Raw genomic sequence first — 22,323 nt, 5'->3', positions numbered from 1 at the left:
ATTCCATTGTGTGAATATACCATAATTTATTTATCCATTCATCCGTTGATGGGCACCTTGGTTGTTTCCATGTTTTTGCTATTGTAAACAGTGCTGCAATGAAAATGGGTGTGCCTATATTTGTTCATGTAAAGGCTCTTATTTCTCTAGGATATAGTCCAAGGAGTGGGATTGCTGGATCTTGTGGTAGTTCTATTTCTAGCTGTTTAAGGAAGTGCCAAATTGATTTCCAAAGTGCTTGTACCATTTTACATTCCCACCAGCAGTGTAGCAGTGTTCCAATCTCTCCACAGCCTCTCCAACATTTATTATTTTGTGTTTTTTGGATTAATGCCAGCCTTGCTGGAGTGAGATGGAATCTCATTGTAGTTTTGATTTGCATTTCTTGAGTGGCTACTGATTGTTAGCATTTCCTCATATGTCTGTTAGCTACCTGAATGTCTTCTTTAGTGAAGCGTCTGTTCATATCTTTTGCCCATTTTTTAATTGGGTTATTTGTCTTTTTGTAGCTGAGTTTTTGCAGTATCATGTAGATTTTAGAGATCAGGTGCTGATCAGAAATGTCATAGCTAAAAACTTTTTCCCAGTCTGTAGGTAGTCTTTTTTACTGTTTTGGTGAAGTCTTTGGATGAGCACAGGTGTCTGATTTTTAGGAGCTCCCAGTGATCTAGTTTCTCTTCTGCATTGTTAGTAACATTTTGTGTACCGTTTGTGCAATGTATTAGGGCTTCTAATGTTGATCCTATTTTTTCTTCCATGATCTTTATCATTTGAGACTTTATATTTAGGTCTTTGATCCATTTTGAGCTCGTTTCTGTGCATGGTGTGAGGTATGGGTCTTATTTCATATTTGTGCAGTTGGATATCCAGTTATGCCAGCACCATTTGTTAAAAAGGCTGTCTTTTCCCTATTTAACTGCTTTGGGGCCTTTGTCAAATATCAACTCCTCATATGTGGATGGATTTATGTCTGGATTCTCAATTCTGCTCCATTGGTCTATGTATCTGTTGTTGTACCAGTACCAGTCTGTTTTGATTACTGTGGTGGTATAATAGATTCTAAAATCAGGTAGAGTAAAGCCTTCCACTTTGTTCTTCTTTTTCAGTACTGCTTTACTTATCCGGGGCCTCTTTCCGTTCCATATGAAGTTGGTGATTTGTTTTTCCATCTCATTAAAAAATGTCATTGGAATTTGGATCAGAATTGCATTAAGTCTTTTGGTAGAATAGACATTTTTATAATGTTAAGTCTTCTATCCAGGAGCAAGGTATGTTTTTCTACTTATGTAGTTCTCTTTTGGTTTCTTGCAGAAGTGTTTTGTAGTTTTGTTTAAGTCTTTTACATCTCTGGTAAGATTTATTCCTAAGTATTTTATCTTCTTGGGGGCTACTGTAAATGGTATGGATTTGGTGGTTTCCTCTTCAATGTTCTTTTCATTGATGTAGAGGAATCCAACTGATTTTTGTCTATTTATCTTGTATCCCTATAGAGTCACTATGAGTTGGAATCAACTCGATGGCAGTGGGTTTGGTTTTTGGTATCTTGTATCCCGATACTCTGCTGAACTCTTCTATTGGTTTTAGTAGTTTTCTTGAGGATTCTTTAGGATTTTCTATGGCTAAGATCATGTCATCTGCAACTAGAGATACTTTTACTTCTTCCTTGCCAATGTGGATGCCCTTTATTTCTTTATCTAGCCTAACTGCTCTGGCCAGGACCTCCAGCACAATGTTGAATGAGAGTGTGATAAATGGCATCCTTGTCTGGTTCCAGATCACAAGGGAATGCTCTCAGCCTCTCTCCATTTAGGATGATGTTGGCTGTTGGCTTTGTATAAATTTCCTTTATACGGTGGCTTCAGGGGACATCTAGGTCAATTGGCATAATAAAATCTATTAAAACATTCTGCATCCCACTTTGGAAAGTGGCGTCTGGGGTCTTAAATGCTAGCAAGCACCCATCTAAGATGCATCAATTGGTCTCAAACCACCTGGAGCAAAGCAGAATGAACAACACCAAAGACACAAGGTAATTATGAGCCCAAGAGACAGAAAGGGCCACATAAACCAGAGACTACATCAGTATGAGACCAGAAGAACTAGATGGTGCCCGGCTACAACTGATGACTGCCCAGACAGGAAACACAACAGAGAACCCCTAAGGGGGCAGGAAAGCAGTGGGATGCAGACCTCAAATTCTTGTAAGAAACCAGACTTAATGGTCTGACTGAGACTAGAAGGACCCAGGAGGTCATGGTCCCCAGACCTTCTGTTAGCCCAACACAGGAACCATTCCCAACTCAAACTCTTCAGACAGGGATTGAACTGGACTATAAGATAGAAAATGATACTGGTGAAGAGTGAGCTTCTTGGCTCAAGTACATGAGACTATGTGTGCAGCTCCTCTCTGGAGGGGAGATGAGAGGGCAGAGTGAGTCGGAAGCTGGCTGAATGGACACAAAAATAGAGAGTGGAGAGGAGTGTGCTGTCTCATTAGGGGGACAGCAACTAGGAGTATATACCAAGGTGTATATAAATTTTTGTATGAGAGACTGACTTGGTTTGTAAACTTCCACTTAAAGCAGAATAAAAATTAAAAAAAAAAAAAGAAATGTGTAAACTTGGCAAAAAAAAGAATGTTATGTTTACACTATACTGTTGTCTACTAAGTGTGCAACAGTATTATGTCTAAAAGACCGATGTTGTTGTTGTTAGGTGCCATTGAGTCGGCTGTAACTCATAGCGACCCTATGTACAACAGAAAGAAATATTGCCCTGTCCTGTGCCAGCCTCACATTGGTTATTCTTGAGCCCATTACTGCAGCCACTGTGTCATCTTGTTGGATTTTACCAAGGATGGTATCCTTCTTTACCAAGCATAAGGTCTTTCTCCAAGGACTGGTTCCTCCTGGTAACATGCCCAAAGTGCATGAAATGAAGCCTCCCCATCCTGGAGCATTCTGGTTGTATTACTTCCAAGATGGATTTGTTCATTCTTTTGGCAGTCCGTGGTATATTCAATATTCTTTGCCAACACCACAATTCCAAGTTGTCAATTCTTCTTCAACCTTCTTTATTCATTGTCCAGCTTTCAGATGCATATGATGCGATTGAAAATACTATGGATTGGGTCAGACACACCTTAGCTTTCAAGGCGACATCTTTATTTTGCAACACTTTAAAGAGGTCTTTCACAGCAGATTTGCCTGATGTAATGTGTCTTTTGATTTCTTGACTGCTGCTTTCTTGAGTGTTGATTGTGGATCCAAGTGAAATGAAATCCTTGATAACTTCAATCTTTTCTCTGGTTATCATGATGTCGCTTATTGGTTCAGTTGTGAGGATTTTCGTTTTCCTTATGTTGAGGTGTAATCCATACTGAAGGCTGTGGTCTTTGAGCTTCATTAGTAAGTGCTTCAAGTCCTCTTCACGTTCAGCAAGCAAGGTTGTGTCATCTGCATATCACAGGTTGTTAATGAATCTTCCTCCAATCCTGATGCTGCATTTATCTTCATATAGTCCAGCTTCTCAGATTATCTGCTCAGCATGCAGGTTAAATAAGTACAGTGAAAAGATAAAACCCTGAGACACACGTTTCCTCACACAGTATCCTCTTGTTCTGTTTGAACATCTACGTGTTGGTCTATGTATAGGTTCCTCATGAGCACAATTATGTGTTCTGGGATTCCCATTCTTTGCAAAGTTATCCATAATTTGTCATGATGCAGTCAAATGCCTTTGTATAGTCAATAAAACACAGGTAAACATCTTTCTGTCATTCTCTGCTTTTAGCCAAGAGCCATCTGACATCAGCAATGATATCCCTCATTCTATGTCCTCTTCTGAATCTGACTTGAACTTCTGACAATTCTCTGTTGATGTACTGCTGCAGCCACTTTTAAATGACTGTCAGTAAAATTTTACCTTTTTTTTAATATTAATGATATTGTTGGATAATTTCTGCATTCTGTTAGGTCACCTTTCTGTAGAATGGACACAAATATGAATCTCTTCCAGTCAGTTGGCCATGAAGCTGTCTTCCAAATTTCTTTACATAGAGGATTGAATACCTCCAGTGCTGCATCCATTTGTTGAAACATCTCAATTGGTATTCCGTCAATGTCTGGAATCTTGTTTTTGTCATTCCCTTCAGTGCATCTTGGACTTCTTCCTTTACTACCATCAGTTCTTGATTATACGCTACCTCCTGAAATGGTTGAACATCGACCAATTCTTTTTGGTCCAGTGATTCTGCGTACTCTTTCCATCTTCTTTTGATGCTTCCTGCATTGTTCAGCATTTTCCCTGTAGAGTCCTTCAATATTGCAGATCAGGGCTTGAATTTTTTCTTCTTGAAATTCTTTCAGCTTGAGAAATGCCGAGTGCGTTCTTCCCTTTTGATTTTCTATTTCCAGGTCTTTGCACATGTCAATATAATACTTTTCTTTGTCTTCTTGAGCCACTCTTTGAAATCTTCTGTTCACCTCTTTTACTTTACCATTTCTTTCTTTCTCTTTAGCTACTCTACATTCAAGAGCAAGTTTTGAAACCTCCTCTGATATCCATTTTGGTCTTTTCTGTATTTTTAATGACCTTTTGCTTTCTTCTTGTGTGATGTCCTTGACGCCATTCTACAACTCCTGTGGTCTTTGATCATTAACGTTCAATGCATCAAATCTATTCTTGATATGGTCTCTAAATTCAGATGGGATATACTCAGGGTTGTATTTTCAGCTCTCATGAACTTATTCTAATTTTCTTCAGCTTTGACTTGTACATAGCTTAATTAAAAAAATACTTTATGGCTAAAAAATGCTAAGTATCATCTGAGCCTTCAATGAGTGTTAATCCTTTTGCTGGTGGAGGGTCTTGCCTCAATGTTGATGGCTGCTGACTGATTAGGGTAGTGGTTGGTGAAGGCTGGGGTGGCTGTGGCAATTTCCTAATACATGACAACAATGAAGTTTTCCACATCGATTGACTCTTCCTTTTAATGAAAGATTTCTCTGTACCATGTGATGCTGTTTGATAGAGTTTTACTTACAGAGGAACTTCTTTCAAATTTGGAGTCATTTCTCTCAAACTCTGCTGCTGCTTTATCAACTAAGTTTAGGTAATGTTCTAAATCCTTTGTTGTCATTTCAACAATGTTCACAGCATCTTCACCAAGAGTAGATTCCATCTCAAAGGATCATTTTCTTTGTTCAGCCATAAGAAGCAACTCCTCGTCTGTTAGAGTTTTATCATGAGATTGCATCAATTCAGTCACGTCTTCAGGCTCCACTTCTAATTCTTGTTCTCTTGCTATTTCTACCACATCTGCAGTTACCTCCTCTACTGAAGTATTGAACCCCTCAGAGTCATCCATGAGGATTGGAATCAACTTCTTCCAAACTCTGGTTAATGATATTTTGACCTATTCTCACGCATCTAGAATGATGAATCCTTTCCAACAGGTTTTCAATTTACTTTGTCCAGATGCTTCAGAGGAATCTGTGGCAGCTATAGCCTTATGAAATGTGTTTTTGAAATAATGAGACTTGAAAGTCAAAATTACTCCTTGATCCATGGGCTGCAGAATGGATGTTGTATTAGCAGGCATGAAAACAACCTTAATCTTGTACATCCCCACCAGAGCTCTTGGGTGACCTGGTGCATTGTCAGTGTGCAATAATATTTTGAGAGGAATCTCTTTTTTTTTTTTCTTAACAGAATGTCTTAACAGTGGGCTTAAAATATTCAGTAAACCATGTTGTAAACAGATGTGCTGTCATTCAGGCTTTGCTGTTCCATTTATAGAGCACAAGCAGAGTAGATTTAGCATAATTTTTAAGGGCCCTAGGATTTTCAGAATGGTAAATGAGCATTGGCTTCAACTTAAAGTCACCAGCTGCATTAGCCCCTAACAAGAGAGCCAACCTGTCCTTTGAAGTTTTGAACCCAGGCATTGACTTCTCCTCTCTAGCTATTAAAGTCCTAGATGGTATCTTCTTCGAATATAAGGCTGTTACATCTACAGTGAAGATCTGTTGTTTAGTGCAGCCACTTTCACCAATTATTTTGGCTAGATTTTCTGAATAACTTGCTGCAGCTTCTACATCACTACCTGCTGCTTCATCTTGTACTTTTATGTTCCATGGAGACAGTTTCTTTTCCTAAACCTCATGAACCAACCTCCACTAGCTTCAAACATTTCTTCTGCAACTTCCTCACCTCTCTCAGCCTACATAGAATGAAAGAGTTAGGACTTCTTTCTGGATTAGGCTTTGGCTTAAGGGAATGTTGTGGCTGGTTTGATCTTCTATCCAGACCACTAAAACTTCCTACCAGCAAGAAGGCTGTTTCGCCTCCTTATCATTCATGTGTTCAGTGGTAGCACTTTTAATTTCCTTCAAGAACTTTTCCTTTGCATTCACAACTTGGCTATCTATTTGGCACAAGAGGCCTCCTTTTGGTCTGTCTTGGCTTTTGACATGCCTTCCTCACTAAGCTTAATCATTTTTAGCTTTTGATTTAAAGTGAGACTCTTCCTTTCATTTGAATACTTAGAGGCCATTGTAGGGTTATTAATTGGCCTTATTTCAATATTGTCATGTCTAAGGGAATAGGGAGGCCTGAGGAGGGGGAGAGAGATGGGGGAATGGCTGGTTGGTGGGGCGGTCAGAACACACACATTTTTTTTTTTTTATTAACTTTTATTAAGCTTCAAGTGAACGTTTACAAATCCAATCAGTCTGTCACATATAAGTTTACATACATCTCACTCCCTACTCCCACTTGCTCTCCCCCTCTTGAGTCAGCCCTTTCAGTCTCTCCTTTCGTGACAATTTTGCCAGCTTCTCTCTCTCTCTATCTTCCCATCCCCCCTCCAGACAAGAGTTGCCAACACAATCTCAAGTGTCCACCTGATATAATTAGCTCACTCTTCATCAGCGTCTCTCTCCCACCCGCTGACCAGTCCCTTTCATGTCTGATGAGTTGTCTTCGGGGATGGTTCCTGTCCTGTGCCAACAGAAGGTCTGGGGACCATGGCCGCCGGGATTCCTCTAGTCTCAGTCAGACCATTAAGTTTGGTCTTTTTATGAGAATTTGGGGTCTGTATCCCACTGATCTCCTGCTCCCTCAGGGGTCCTCTGCTGTGCTCCCTGTCAGGGCAGTCATCGATTGTGGCCGGGCACCAACTAGTTCTTCTGGTCTCAGGATGATGTAGGTCTCTGAGAACACACACATTTATAGGTTAAGTTCGCCCTCTTATATGGTGCAATTTGTGGGGCCCCAGAACAATTATAATAGTAACATCAACGGTCACTGATCACAGATCACCATAACAGATATAATAATAATGAAAACCTTGAAATATTAAGAGAATCACCAAAACATGACACAGAGACACAAAGTGAGCATATGCTTTTGGAAAAATGGCATCAACAGACTTGCTCAACACACAATTGCAACAAACCTTCAATTTGTGAAAAATGCCGTATCTGAGAAGCACGATAAAGCTAAGCACAATAAAATGACATATGTCTGTATACAATTCACTGGTTTTGCTTCTCTAAAGAACACAGCCTAAGAGAATTGCCTCAAGTAAAGAGAGCAACACTCATGCAGAGTTTTTGGCCCAAGGCATATTTACAAATTAGCCCAGAGAACTCTCTAAATCCAAACAAGTCCATTTAGAGCTTTGATCCTTGGTGATTCAAAAATAGAATTTATAATTTCTTCATCTTTATATTTCCCTAAATAAGAATTATCACAAACTAATGTGATATCTTCTTTACAAAATAATAATAATGCCAATAGTTATCCATAAGGTATAATTTCTTACTATGATACTTCAGAAGAAAATATTAGCATCTCAAATATTCAAAATTTTAGATTTATTACATTGCAACCTGATATCTTATATATCTTCTGTGTTCACATCGCATGATATATATTTCAAAATTTTTCCACAAGTCGGTTTAAACTGATATGAAATTTGATGATATTCATCTTTTATTTAGTCACTTGTCTGAGAATTATAACTATGCTAATATAAAAATAGAATTTACTTTAAAAGATTTACACAAAAGAAAACGTGCAGTCATTGGATGGCTTGTTTTATAGATCATTACTTTTCAGTAGCAAAGCCTGAGAAAGACCAACATCCTGATCTGAAGAAGCCCTGGTGGAGCAGTTGTTAAGCACTTGGCTGCTAACTGAAAGGTTGGCAGATGGAACCTACCAGTCTATCCACAGGAGAAAGATGTGGCAGCCTGCTTCTGTAAAGATTTCAGCCTTGGAAACCCTGTGGGGCAGTTATACTCTGTTCTACAGGGTTGCTGTGAGTCAGAATCCACTCGATGGGACACAACAACAACATACTCTACTAAGTCAGGCAGGTAAAGCCAGGTAAGCACAGCTATATTTCACGTGATTGTGGAGAAACGCATTTAACAGTCAAAAAAAATTAAAACTAGGGGGTATTTCCACAGAGCCAAAAATCAAGAGAAATCAATATTAAAAATGATTATAATACTTTACAATGTGGAGAAAGCACATTCAGCCATTGTTGATGGCAACAAGATTGGTAAAAACTCATTTGATAAGTACCGTCTCCACAACGGTCGGGAGTAACAAAAATGTTTATCTCTTTGACCCTGGATTTTCTCTTTCCGGGGTCTTAGGAAAGCTTCAAGGAAGAAAAAGGGCCTAAGTTGACATACGTTCCTCAATAACTTGTTCAAAATTACAATAATGATTAAATATGTATGTATGTCTGCTTCATGGAGCATTACAGTTATTAACATGAATACCATGGTTGTTTTAATAAAAGTAAAATATATGGTTTAAAATGAAAAAGAATATTGCTTAGCATTATATATGTATTAAAAAAAGCCAAACCCATTGCCGTCAAGTTGATTCTGACTCATAATGACCCTAAAGGACAGAGTAGAACTACCCCATAGGGTTTCCAAGGAGTGGCTGGTGGATTCAAATGGCCGATCTTTTGGTTAACAGCTGTAGCTCTTAACCACTATGCCACCAGGGTTTCCATATATGTATTGGGAGGGAATAAATACAAACGAAAATACCTGCTTTGCTACAATTTAAAATATTTTTTGCCAATATTTCCTGTATTATATTCTCTTTATGCTAAAAAAATACACTTAGAAAAACTTACTATAAACATGTAAATAGATGCTCACACACATACATATGTGTAAATTTGTGTGAGCTGGGAGAGTGGTGTGGAAGGAGGCTGTCAACACTAATTACCACAGGGGCTGGGAAATGGAGAGTGGACCAGGAAAGATTTTTTCACTTGTTATAACAAGTACATGTTACTCTTAAAGTAGGAAAAGAAAAAAATCAAAGCAAATTTAAAGATAAGAAGGGGAAAAAAAAACAAGAAAATTAAAAAAAAAAAATTTAAAGAAAACCATGCCTTAGGAATTTATGGCTGGCAAGTTTCTGGATGATTCCTTTGTTTTAGTTACTGCCATCATTCTATATATACAATGGCAACCATGTTTTCATTGTTCAATAGTACATCATGCACAGTAGTATGTCCATTTGGGCAACATCTGACCCCATATATATCCGTGGTCCCATAAGTTTGCAGAAATCTTGATCTGAGAATGGGACGTACTGGATGTAACTGGACATAGCAAGTGAAACAGCTTCCTGCACACAACATGTGTATCTCATGTCTCTGTGTACAAAGCAATTGCACTGCCAGGTGCCTATTTGTTATCATGAACCATTGTACGTACCTCAATTTTTTTTTTAATCCATTCTGCCACTCTCTGTCTCTTTATTGGTGCATTTACTCCACTGATATTCAGCATAATTATGGATAGGTATGAGTTTAGTGCTGTCATTTTGATGTCTTTTTTTGTATGTTGTTGACAGTTTCGTTTTCCCACTTTATTTTTTGTGCTGAGTAGTTTATCTTTATACATTGTCTTTTCCTATTATTTGCTGTTGTTGATTTTGTTTCTGCTGAGTCTTTATTTCTTTCTTGTATTTTACTTCAATGAGTGGGATAGTTAGTCTCCTTTGTGGTTACCTTAATATTTACCCCTATTTTTCTAAGTTTAAACCTAACTTTTTTATATCATCTTGATTTCCTCTCCACATGAAAGATCTATGACTACATTTCTTAGTCCCTTTTTACTGTTTTAATGTTGTCTTCTTTTACATAATGACATCTCTGTTTCCCTGTTTTGAGCATTTTTTATCTTGATTTATTTTTATGATTTCTCTATCTGGGTCAACATCTGGTTGCTCTGTTCTGTGTTCTACTCTTGGTTGATATCTGATATTATCGATTTTCTGACCACAGAACTCCCTTTAGTATTTCTAATAGTTTTGGTTTGATTTTTATGAATTCCCTAACTTCTGTTTGTCTGGAAATGTCCTAATTTCACCTTCATATTGGAGAGACAGTTTTGCTGGATATATGATTCTTGGCTGGCAATTTTTTTCCTTCTATGCTTTATATAAGTCATCCCATTGCCTTCTTGCCTCCGTGGTTTCTGACGAGTAGTCTGAATTTATTCTTATTGACCCTCTTTCGAAGGTGACTTTTGGTTTATCCCTAGCTGCTCTTAAAATTCTCTCTTTATCTTTGGTTTTGGCAAGTTTGATTATAGTATGTCTTGGTGGCTTTCTTTTGAGATCTACTTTATGCGGTGTTTGATAAGCATCTGGAATAGATATCTCCTCATCTTTCACTATATCAGGGAAGTTTTCTGCCAACAGATCTTCAACAATTCTCTCCGTATTTTGTTATCCCTCCCTGTTCTTGTACTCCAATCACTCATAGGTTATTTCTCTTGAGAGAGTCCCACATGATTCTTGGGGCTTCTTCATTTTTTTAATTCTTTTATCTGATTGTTCTTTGAATATATTGGTGCCAAGTGTTTTATCTTCAGTCTCACTGATTCTGCCTTCCGCTTCCTCAATTCTGCTCCTCTGACTTTCTACTGAGTTGTCTAATTCTGTACTTTTATTGTTAATCTTCTGAATGTCTGACTGCTGTCTCTCTATGGATTCTTGTAGCTTAATAAATTTTTCATTATGTTCCTGAATAACCTTTTTAATTTCTTCAACTGCTTTATCTGTGTGTTCCTTGGCTTCTTCTGCATTTTGCCTGATTTCATTCCTGATGTCTTGAAGAGTTCTGTATATTAATCTTTTGCATTCTGCATCTGGTAATTCAAGGAAAGCACCTTCATCCAGATTCCTTTATTCTTTGTTTTGAGAGCTTATTGAAGTAATTATGGTCTGCTTCTTTAGGTGATTTGATATTGACTGCTTTCTCCAAGCCATCTATAAGTTATTGTATTAGTTTATTTTATGTTTGCTTATTGTACTCCAGCTTCGTGCTTTGTTTTGTTTTGATATGCCCAAATAGGCTGTTTGAGTGAGCTAGCTTGATTATTTCTGCCTTTGAAGCTCTAACGTCCTGTCACCAGATGGCTAGAGCTGTTATCAGGTACATGAGCCTAGAAGTCCATTCACTTTTCTTGTATGGATTCAGCTCAGGTGTCCAGGTAGTTGGTCATCAAGTGTGTGGTACAGGCTCTGTCCTACAGTCTTAGAGGGGCAGGGGTCATTGGTGTAGGTACAGATATCTGTTTGTAGCAGGGAGTCATGAAAAAGGCAGGGGGCTGACAACCGCCCCCCGAGTGTCTGTGAGGAAAGTGCATCCCTGTTCCCTAGAGCACACAGGTATGTGGATTCTGCAGATGGACCATGGGCACCCAATGCTTTTGGTTGTAAGGACTGGGAGGTACCGTTTGTCCTTGGACCCCTGTCATGGGTGGCTAGGTGATATGGATGGAGCCACCAGTCCTTAGGCCCGATGGTAAGTGAGGACCCTGTTTAATAGGCAAAGTGGTTTCAAACATCAACCACCCACATTTCCAGGGCACAGCTGAAACAGTTGCAGTCTGCCAACAAGGGTCTATTCTCCTAAAACGGGCCCACACAGGTCCAGGCAAGCATGAAAGGTATTCAAAGTCCATGGACCATTTATGCCTGGACAGGAGCTGCTTCTGTCCTGAGCTCCCCAGCTTAGTGGAATTGGAAGACTATCTTTTCCTCCAATTGTGAATTTGTTCTTTCTCCAAGGCTGGGAGAATGGCTCAGGGCACCCATCTCAGGCCCAGGGAAATTGACAGCCACTGAAGCTGGCTTGGCAGCTGAGGGTGAGATAAATACAAGTACTTAGTTTTTGCTGAAAGCACCGTTCTTCTCTGGTTCCGGAGGTGTGAGTAGGCTGTGCAGCTAGCTGTATTTCCCTGAAGAAACCACATCTGGAACACTACTGCCAGCCCTGCCACACTTGGGCCAGGGAATGGCGCCTAAGAGTTTCTGGTGATTCAGGTCCGGTTCTGAACCATCTCTTCCTCCCCCTGCTGCTTAATCTGTTTTCTAACTTTGCCTTTGATGTTCAGGGCTCCTACCTTGTCATATATATAATTGTTTCACTTGTTTTTTCAGGTCTTTGTTGTAAGAGGGATCACCAGAATCATCTAACTACTCTGCCATCTTGGCCCCCCTCTCAAATTTTTAATGTAATGGGCTTTACAGGGGATTGGTTCTACATAACTTTGACATTTGTAACCTGGTGACTGTATGTAATATGGTGTTTGAACAACATCCAAATCACATGAAGTTCTATTTCACGGTACATAGAGTGGACATTCACCAATGCATGACTGCACTTTGCATTGCTAAACAACAGGAACACATCAAATAGGGCCACATATTACCACATGGAAGCCTGGTAGCACAGTGGTTAAGAGTTTGGCTGCTAACCAAAAGGTTGGCAGTTTGAATCCACCAGCCACTCCTTGGAAACCCTATGGGGCAGTTCTACTCTGTCCTATAGGGTCGCTATGAGTCAGGGTCAACTCAACCGCAACAGGTTTGAGCCTTTTTGTTTTTCTTTTTAACCACATACTCTAACAACAATGATATTCTTAGGACATTATCCAGTATTCTCAACTCTACTTGAAACAGCTACTAGCAACTTGAAGATAACGTCTCTTTACAGTTGACCAAAGGTCATTTCATGCTTTTCTGGAGAATGGAGAGATTAAAAATAGCTTCTTCTTTTAAAAAGTTTTTTTTTTTTAAATCCATGTCAGGAGAGTGAACGCGTTGCCATCGAATCAATTCCGACTCATAGTGACCCTAGAGCAAAACCTAAAACTCAGCACACAGTAGGCACTGCTGAGAGACAATAATGGTAATAGCCAACCTGTAACTAGTACTTGCTGTATGCCAGGCAGTATTCTAAGGGCTTTACATTCATTAACGCATCTGGTCTTCATATCATCTCTATGAAGCAGATTCTACTATTCTCCCATTTTACAGGTGAGACACCAAAGTGCAGAAAATTTGAGTAACTTCCTTAAGATTAGCTAGTAGGGGCACAGAGGTGACAGAGTCTCAGGAAGCTGACTCTTAGATGTTTTCCTCTACTAAAAACTCACACAGGCAGCTTTTTCCTTCTTTTGTATTTCCCTAAGTCCCCTCTGCATCAAGTGTGGTTACTGATACCTTGCTTTCACCCACACTACCCTTCCACACACCCAAATCCACCTGATTCTTCAGTTTAAACTTCATCTCCTTCCAGAAGTATCCCCTGACATCCGAGCCACAGGCACTGTTTCTTATTCTAAGTCCCCAGGGCCCTTACTGCCCAGCATTGTAACTCTCTGTGCCAGAGTTTCCTTTCTCCAACCTGAATATAAACTATTAAGGGCACATCCTCAGAATTTTATGCCCTTGGAACTAAAGAGGTCCTCAAACTCCATCAGTTTCACCCACTCTCAATTTATCGATGAGGAAGCTGAGACCCAGGGAGAGGGAGTGACTTGCCTGGAGTTCTGTAGGTGGTTGGTAGCCAAACCAGGACTCGAATATATTGTTTTTCTCAATACTTCTCTGACACTTCTCAGAGCTCAACAAAGCTGGACACCCCATAGAGGCTGAATAAATGTTTTCAAATGAATGAATAGTTGAGCTGGAGAAGTACATACTCTGGGGTGTGACTATCAGTTCTGCACCCCAGGTGGAGGAAGGGCAGATGAGAGACAGGCTTCCCTCAGGAGAAATCAGTTCAGCCTGGAAAATTAGGTCAACCCCTCAGATCGAGAAGGGTGGCTTCGCCGAGGTCCATGAGGCAGAAAAGACAGTCAAGAGGCTTTGAAACAAGAAGCAGAAATCATCTTGCTCTGGCACCAGCTTTCCCATAAGCTGGGCAGGGCTGAGGTCCCACTATCTCCAGCCTGGCTGTGGAGTGATAGAGAACAGCTACCCTCAAGTCCATCAACAGAAGCTCTGTGCAGGGTGTGAGACTCAGCTGCCCTGAAGCCAGAGGCTGCTAACAGCTCCAGCACTCCCCTTTGCCCCCCTCAGTCCTGGGTTAGGTGGGACTCTTGGGGCTGAAGTGGGCCTGGAGTTCTGAGAAGTGCTTCTGGGGCCTGTGCTGGGAGTCTGGGCATCTAGGTCCCCAGATCCACTTCATTGCTCTTCTCACAGTGGGCCAGAAGGAAGAGCTATCCCAGAGCAGAGGAATCACATAGTGAGGTCACAGCTTTAAGGGTGGTGGTCACAGCTCAGCATGGGGACAGCCAGGGAAAAGAGGCCAGGGTCCCCTGGCTGTGTGATCTTTGACAAGCCCTGTCCCTCTCAGCCTTTGGTGGCCCTTGGTAGGGGGCAGAGGAGTGACAGCATTTTCACAGCACATTTGGCCAGTGGGGGTGGTCACCACACTGAGACGCTTCCATCCCAATTCTTGGGTGCCAGACTCCTTCATTCCATTTCTTCCATTGTCTCTCCAGCAGAGTAGGAAAGGGAAGCAGTGCTGGCTGAGGGCTGAGGGGTCCTCATGGGGCCAGCGGTTGCAGCAGGCCATCACAGCTCTCCATGGAGTTTCCTGGTTAATTAATTAGTATGTGACCCCCTTTGCTCCCAGCCTGAGTGCCACTCCTCCTGCCTTGGCCTATTGAGGTAAATCTTCTCTCCTGGGCCCACACACCTTCCTCCTACCTCTGCTGGACGTGGATCAGCCTCTGAGTGTACAGCACAGAGGGCAGAGTCTATTTGTGCTCACAGGTGAGTCGTCAGACAGGGAGGCAGGGAGAGGAATAATCAACGGAAAAAAAGGCCAGGTGGGTAAAACAAGCTTCTGAGGAAGAGGAATAAATGAGAAGTAACCACCAAAATGTGGCAGACAACATGTGGAAGTGGAAGAGAGCATAGGTGGGATTCAGAAGACTGGATTAGAATCCTGGCTCTGTCCCCAGATTGCTGAATGACTTCAGGCACAGTGTTCTCTGGGCCTTGCTTCCCCTGTTTGTGACATGGGTGCTGGGTGAGGTGATATCTAAGAATCACTGCCAGATATCAAGACAGGAAAGTGAGCTTTTTGTCTTATCCATCTCTAAATGCCCTCCCTGCCTGGTCCTCAAGTCAGTACCTGCCTGGCGTAGAGTAGATACAGCAGTTAAGATTGTTGAATAAATTACTGAAGAGAGATGCATGACACATTGGCAGAGTAGAGGAGGGGGATTGTGTCTTTGGAATACCAAATGGAGATAAGAGGGCTCATATTGAGTTAAAAACTGTGGTTAAAGTGGAAGCTATTTGGGGCACCATTGAGAAAAGAATCTGGGGTGACCAGGAAGAAACTGGAATGAAGAAATTGGATAGAGGCCCAGGACCAAAGTTTTCCCCTGCCTGGCACTGCCCACTCCCCACTCTGTGTAGGCAGCCAGAGACCAGAGGCAAGAGGGAACCAGAGCGAGGAAGGAGTTGGCATTCAGTGGTGCTGGTGTGTAGACTCGTGCCAGGATGTGTGTCTGCAAGAATCTGTGAATGTCTCTTTATGTCTCTGCACCTGTTTGCATTTGTGGGTCTGTGTTTGGGTTTTCATGTGTATGTGACTTCTGGGCATGAGTGTCTACATTTTCTCTAAGTGTATGGATCTGCATACATGTGTACGTCTGTGTATAAATGACTGTAAGTGGGAGTCCATGAGTGCCCACGTGTGTATATTCCTGTCCAAGTGGGTGTGAGTGTATGTCTGGGCATGTCTGTGTGTCTGGATGTACCAGGATATGTCTGTGTCTATGAGAAAGCACGCATCCCTGTGTATTTTTGTGTCTTGGTGCATCTGAGTGTTTGCTACCACAGGTGACCCTTTCCTCATAGAGTTTAGGGCCACAAGCTGCCTGGGAGATAGGGTTTCTGGTTCTAGATCTTAATTATCCCTGACTCATTTTGTAAACTTAAATAAGTCCTTCCTATCTGTTTCAAGGAAACCCTGGTTGCACAGTGGTTAAGAGCTATGGCTGCTAACCAAAAGGTAGGCAGTTCGAATCTACCAGGCGCTCCGTGGAAATCCTGTGGGAATCAACTCGATGGCAGTGGGTTTGGTTTTTTTGGTTTTACCTGTTTCGAAGCAAACACCTTCCATACCTGGGCCTCTGGAAAGGACTCTGAGTCAACTAGAGCAGCTCATCAACCAGGGAAACTGGCCCTGTGCCAGGTGTCTCTGCAAGTACCAGCATAAATCACTCACCATATCTCCCCATCACCAAAAGTACTTAGGGCCTGGGGTAGGTGAGGAAATTGACTTTTACTAGGTGCCTACTATTTACCAAGTGCTTTTGTATATATATTACCTTGTTTAATCTTCACAGCCAACTATGAGGATGCTATTATTATCCAACTTTTAGAAGGGGAAAAGAAAAATGAAGCTCAAAGAGGTTAAGTAACTTCCCTGAAGTTTCCCTTGTAACTTCCTTTGCACATGGTTTTCCCTTTGTCTGCTCAGTGAATGCCTTGTCCTTTAAGCTGGCCCTGCTCAAATGCCACCTCCTTTGTGGAGCCTTTCTTGGCTTTGCCAGGTCTGTTCCAGGCCTAAGTTCAGATGGGAAAAGACAACTAAATATTTGCCCTCAGAAGGTTCACCATCTAGTAAGGAAGGTGAGCATCCCAGAAGAAAAAGTCACTTTGATAATGGGCAAATGAGGGCTTAGTTTCACAGGAGGGTTACTTTTGGGCTGGAGAAGTCAGGAAAGGGGATGGTGCCTCTTGGAAGAGGAGGAGCCAAAGCTGGGTATTGAGATAAGGCAGGGAGAGCATTTCAGGCAGGGATGGGATGGCATGTGAGAAAGATGAAACCAAGAGACAGAAACAAGGCCAAACTGGCTGGGGTGGGAGGGAGGGCAACACATGGAAGTAGTTGGAGCTAAGGTTGGACAAGAGCACTGGGAGCCACGTTGGAAGGCTTTGAATACGTATGCACTGTATTTAATGGGCAATGAAGAGAGGCAGTAAAGTTAAGTGGGCATAGCATGAATAAGGAATTCTCAGGGTCCTCACAGCTCTGGCTTTCTCTCTCTCTAGGGCTGCTGCCCTAGCCAGCAAGAAACAGGCTAAGGTCTCTGGGCTGAGATGGCTGACAATGGATCTGCCTTCAGGACTGGTAATCTCTGGCCAAGAGGAAGAACAGCCCAGAGGCTCTGCAGACAGTGCTGAGGTCTGGCACGCAGCCCTTCAGGTGAGAGGACCCAACGCTGCTCAGCTATCTTCCTGCCTTGTGTCCTACCTTCTTCCCCACCCCCCTTCATTCTGCCTTGCAGCATTAGCGAGGAAGAGGTCATATTTTAGCTCTACTCCACCAGCAAAACATCGTCCTGTGCCTTCACATTCTCTTCCAACTGCATGAAAGGCGTTTCCCACTCCCATGCCTCTGTCAACCTGATAATTTCCCACTCATTCTTCCAGACCTAGTTCAAACCTCAACTCTTCTTTGGAACTTTCCCTGAATCAGGCATGGAGTCTCTGGGTGGTGCAAATGGTTAAGTGCCTGACTACTAACCGAAAGGTTGGTGGTTCAAACCCACTCAGATGTGCCTTGAAAGAAAGGCCTAGTGATCTGCTTCTGAACGGTCACAGCTTTGAAAACCCTATGGAGTGCAGTTCTACTTTGCAACACATGGGGTTGCCATGAGTCAGAATTGACTCGATAGTAACCAGTTGGTCTGAAACAGGCAGGCAGAGAAAGTCACTCCCACTTTGTTCATACAGATAGTGTGGTGCTTGTTACATTGTGCATGGCTGAAGATCAAGGATGTGGTTGATGTACCTCCATAGCCCCAGAGCCTAACACAATACCTCGCACAAACCTGGCACTCAATAAACAGACATGAAGTGTACGGTTGAGCTGTTAAACTGCCCCAGGGAATTCTGCCCACTCCAACTCCAGCTGGAGCACTGCATCCCATTTCCATTAAGAAAAATATTGGCAAAGCAGTGGGTGTCTAGAATGGCAAAGGATCTAAAAATTAAGTCTATATGGAAGAGTCTAAGGTACCAGGGTGTTTGGCTGGGGCAAAGAAGACTCACTACACACAAAATAGATTTCTTCAACCACCAAATGAAAAGCTGCAGAGAAAGCAGACTTGGATGTGTAACTCCAAAGGCCAAAACTGGGCTCATGAGTAGAAGCTACAGAGAAGGTTTCAGCTGAGATTAAAGAAAAACATACTTAAGTAACTACAGCCCTCCAGAAGTGGACTGGAATGCCTCAAGGAGCCATCAAGGAGCAGGGTGAACCATCAGAGTTTTGGCGGAAGGGAACTAATATCTATTGAGCACCACTTCTGTGCTAAGTGCTTATACATACATAACCTCATTAAATCCTGTCATCAACCATGTGAGATAGGAATCAATTTCCCCATTTTATAGGTGAGAAGAATGGAGATGACATGAAGGTGGGTCTATGTTTACATGGCCAATCAGAATTAAAACCAAAGCAGCTCTGACTCCAAAGCCAGTGCTCTCTCCATGACATCCCATACCCTCCCACATGCAGGTTGGGAGGGAAGGTCAGTGGCTTTGTGGAGGAGAATCCTATACTCAAAAGAGGTTGGATTGGAGAGGGCTAAGGTCCTAGCTCTGAGACTGAGTGGGGGACTTTGATTCTATATTGGGGGAAGTGAAGGGGGTTGGCATGAACACAAGCAGATTATTTCCCTGGTACAACCAATCCCAGTAAACCCAGTGCTGTCAACCAATCGGTGACAATAATAGAGAAGCAGAAAAATGAAAAAAGATGATATATCTGGAACCTCTCCCAGGAAGTGACAGAAGTGATCACTGTAGTTTGCCCATCATCTCCTCTTCTTCACTCTCCCTTTGTCTTTGTTTTCCTTCATTCCTCTTAAAAAAGCTTTATTCAACAAGTATTTATTAGACAAATTATGTGTACATATCACTGGACAGCAGTAAGATAAGCCTCCCTGCTAAGAGATGACTTTCCTGGCAAAAGGTGAATGGGCTAGATTAGTAACAGAACATTTCTAGAAACCTAGGAGCAAAGGGAGAAAAGAATATGTTTAAGGAAGAGATTGAGTGGGGATGACACAAGTGCATTATTGCTGAGATAAGTGAAATCACTTGGTTAACTTATCAACTCTGCAAAGTTTTCCGCCCAACTGATTTTGTGCACTCTTTGGTCAGAGCAAGGACAAACTTTGTGTCTGGGTTATATGCCGATGTCTCACTCTCTTCTCTCCATGCCTTCTCTGCCAACAACCCCAATCTCTTCCACCTGCCTGGAACGCGCCCCCCCCTTCCCACCATATCATGTCTTTTTCCTGAACCCGTATTCATTCTCCAAGACCTGGTTCAAATCCCACCCCTTCTTTGGATTCTTCCCAAACTCCTCCAGAAAGAATAATTTATACTCACTTAGTTCATAAAATTAATAAAGTACATAACACTCTGCAAGCTGCTACAGGTCAAACTGTTTGAGGGCAGGAGCTAAGACTTGTTCATCACTCTGTCCCTCGTGGTATTCAGTACAGGTGTCAGCAAAGTACAGTCTGCAGGCCAGATCTAGCTCCCACCTATTTTTGTAAATAAAGTTTAATTGGAACACAGCCGTGGTCATTTGTTTATGTATTGTCATCCATGGCTGCTTTCATGCTACAAGGGCAGAGTTAAGTCATCGCAACAGAGACTGTCTGGCCCCGGAGCTTAAAATATTTACTATCTGGCCCTTTATAGAAAAAGTTGGCCAACCCCTGAGCTAGCACACAGTATGTGCTGAAAAATTGAATGGTAAATTCAGAAGGTATTTTGTGAAGAAAATTGGACTGATATTCAGAAGGCCTGGGTCCCAGTCCCAGCTCTGCCCCTAACTAATTGTTTGGCTATTAAACAAGCAAATAACGATGATAGATAAATAACAGTTTTGAGTGCTTATTAGGTGTGGGGCTTTATTCGCTGAGTGTTTAAACCTCTTATCCACTGTATCCTCACAACCAACATCAGGAGTAACTACTAAGGAAACTGAGGTTCAGAGAGTTCACACCATCTGAGTGGCAGCGTCAGGACTCAAAGCTAGGTCTGACCTACTCCAAAGCCTGAGCCCTTGCCTGCTAACTTAGAACACTCTTCTGAGACTCAGTTTCTTCATCAATAAAATTAGGATTGTTGCATGAGCACTGTAGTTTTCAAATCATTTTAGCAAGGAAAAAAATTTTTTTAAACATTGTTTACATAGAGCCCCACTATCTCAGGAAGTCTACCTAGAGCTCCCAGCATTTAGGCCTGCTGCCTCATTTCTGCCCTCAGCACTCCCACCCGTCTGGGCATTCCAAGGCTCTGGCCAACCTCACATCCGCCCCAGGGTTCCTCCTCCTCGGCCTGATGGACGGGCCAGACGCCCACCCGCTGCTGTTCCTGCTCTTCCTTGGCGTCTACCTGCTCAATGCCCTGGGCAACCTGAGCATGGTGGTGGTGGTGAGCTCCGATGCGGCTCTCCACTATCCCATGTACTACTTCTTGGGTCACCTGAGCCTCGTGAACGTCTGCTTTACCACCGTCACGGTCCCCAGGCTGCTGATCAGCCTGCTCCACCCGGGCCAGGCCATCTCCTTCCAGGGATGCTTTGCCCAGATGTACTTCTTCGTGGCCCTGGGCATCACTGAGAGCTACCTGCTGGCAGCCATGTCCTACGACCCCGCGGTAGCGGTGTGCCGCCCGCTGCACTACTGCGCCCACATGACGCCCGGGCGCTGCGCGGCGCTGGTGGGGGCGTCCTGGGCGGTGGCCCACCTCCACTCACTGCTTCACACGCTGGTCATCTCCGCGCTCTCCTACCCCGCCTGCGCCCCTGTGCGCCACTTCTTCGGCGATATGACGGTGATGCTGAGCTTGGCAACCTCGGATATATCCGCCGCGGAGACTGCCATCTTCTCTGAGGGCCTGGCCGTGGTGCTGACCCCGCTGCTCCTCGTGTCCCTCTCCTATGTCTGCATCCTTGTCGCGGTGCTCGGAGTGCGGTCCGCTGGGGGGCGGCGCCGTGCCTTCTCCACCTGCGGGGCCCACCTGGTGGTGGTGTCGCTCTTCTTCGGGTCTGTCCTCTCCGTCTATTTCCGACCGTTGTCGGCCTACTCAGCCCACTACGACCGCCTGGCCAGCATAGTCTACGCCGTGGTCACGCCGACCTTAAACCCTTTCATCTACAGCCTTCGCAACAAAGAGGTCAAGGGCGCCCTAAAAAAGGGGTTCAGATGCCGGGCTGCACCCCAAGAGTTGTGAGGGCAGGGCTGAATTCACTAGCATTTCATTGATAAAGAACCTTTTTTCTTTCTTTCTTTCTTTTTAGCTTTCAAAGTACTATCAGTTTGGTCCAACAGTGTCTTATTTCCTGTTAAATAAAAATTAGATCAGAAACAACAAAGTGTCTGTCCTTAGTGATGTGTACATCCAAACCAAAACCAAACCCTTTGCCTTCCAGTTGATTCCGATCCATAGTCACCCCACAGGACAGAGTAGAAGTGCCCTATACAGTTTCCAAGGAGCTCCCGATAGATTCGAACTGCCGAGCTTATGGTCAGCACCCATAGCACTTACCAACTACGCCATTACGGTTTCTGGTGTGTACAGACCAGTCGGTTAAATTAGTTTTATATTGCCTGAATGTTTGCAGTAGATTATACTTTTAAATTTTGGAAACTATAAAAGTGAACAAGGGGGCATAGAGAGGAGTCTTATAGTTTGGGGAGAAGAAAAAAGTACAACCAACAGCAACCAAGTGGAGAGAAACCAGTAGAAACCTAAAGGGAGTTTTTCAGAGGTTTGCTAGGTGTGCTGTAGTGTAACAAACCTTCTTGTAGATTCCTCCTCAGGTGGAATCCCTGTATTTCTAAGGTCCGTCCATCTATTTCTTCCACAAAAATATCACCAAACTTCATTAATCTTGCTTTATCCGATCTTGGAACACATGGACAAATATCA

At 42.7% G+C, this 22,323-nt stretch overlaps 1 protein-coding gene across 1 annotated transcript; it reads left to right on the top strand.

Moving 5' to 3' along the window:
* Positions 1-16,096: 16,096 nt before the first annotated feature.
* On the top strand, positions 16,097-21,624 carry LOC126062630 (olfactory receptor 1L4-like). The gene is made up of 3 exons (XM_049860342.1): positions 16,097-16,200; positions 17,419-17,572; positions 20,656-21,624. The coding sequence occupies exons 1-3, from the start codon at positions 16,097-16,099 to the stop codon at positions 21,622-21,624; spliced, it is 1,227 nt and encodes a 408-aa protein (XP_049716299.1).
* The last annotated feature ends 699 nt before the right edge of the window (positions 21,625-22,323 follow it).

This window comes from Elephas maximus, chromosome 19 (assembly GCF_024166365.1).
Source record: "Elephas maximus indicus isolate mEleMax1 chromosome 19, mEleMax1 primary haplotype, whole genome shotgun sequence".
Classification (NCBI taxonomy): Eukaryota; Metazoa; Chordata; class Mammalia; order Proboscidea; family Elephantidae; genus Elephas; species Elephas maximus.
The sequence above is the reverse complement of the archived record's forward strand: the minus strand, read 5'-3'. Positions and strand labels throughout refer to the sequence as shown.

Coding starts and splice junctions, on each gene's coding strand:
- LOC126062630 (XM_049860342.1), top strand. CDS start 16,097: ATGTCTGTGTGTCTGGATGTACCAGGATATGTCTGTGTCTATGAGAAA. Junction 16,201..17,418: donor CTGAGTGTTTGCTACCACAG/GTGACCCTTTCC, acceptor CTCTCTCTCTAG/GGCTGCTGCCCTAGCCAGCA. Junction 17,573..20,655: donor TCTGGCACGCAGCCCTTCAG/GTGAGAGGACCC, acceptor TTCTGCCCTCAG/CACTCCCACCCGTCTGGGCA.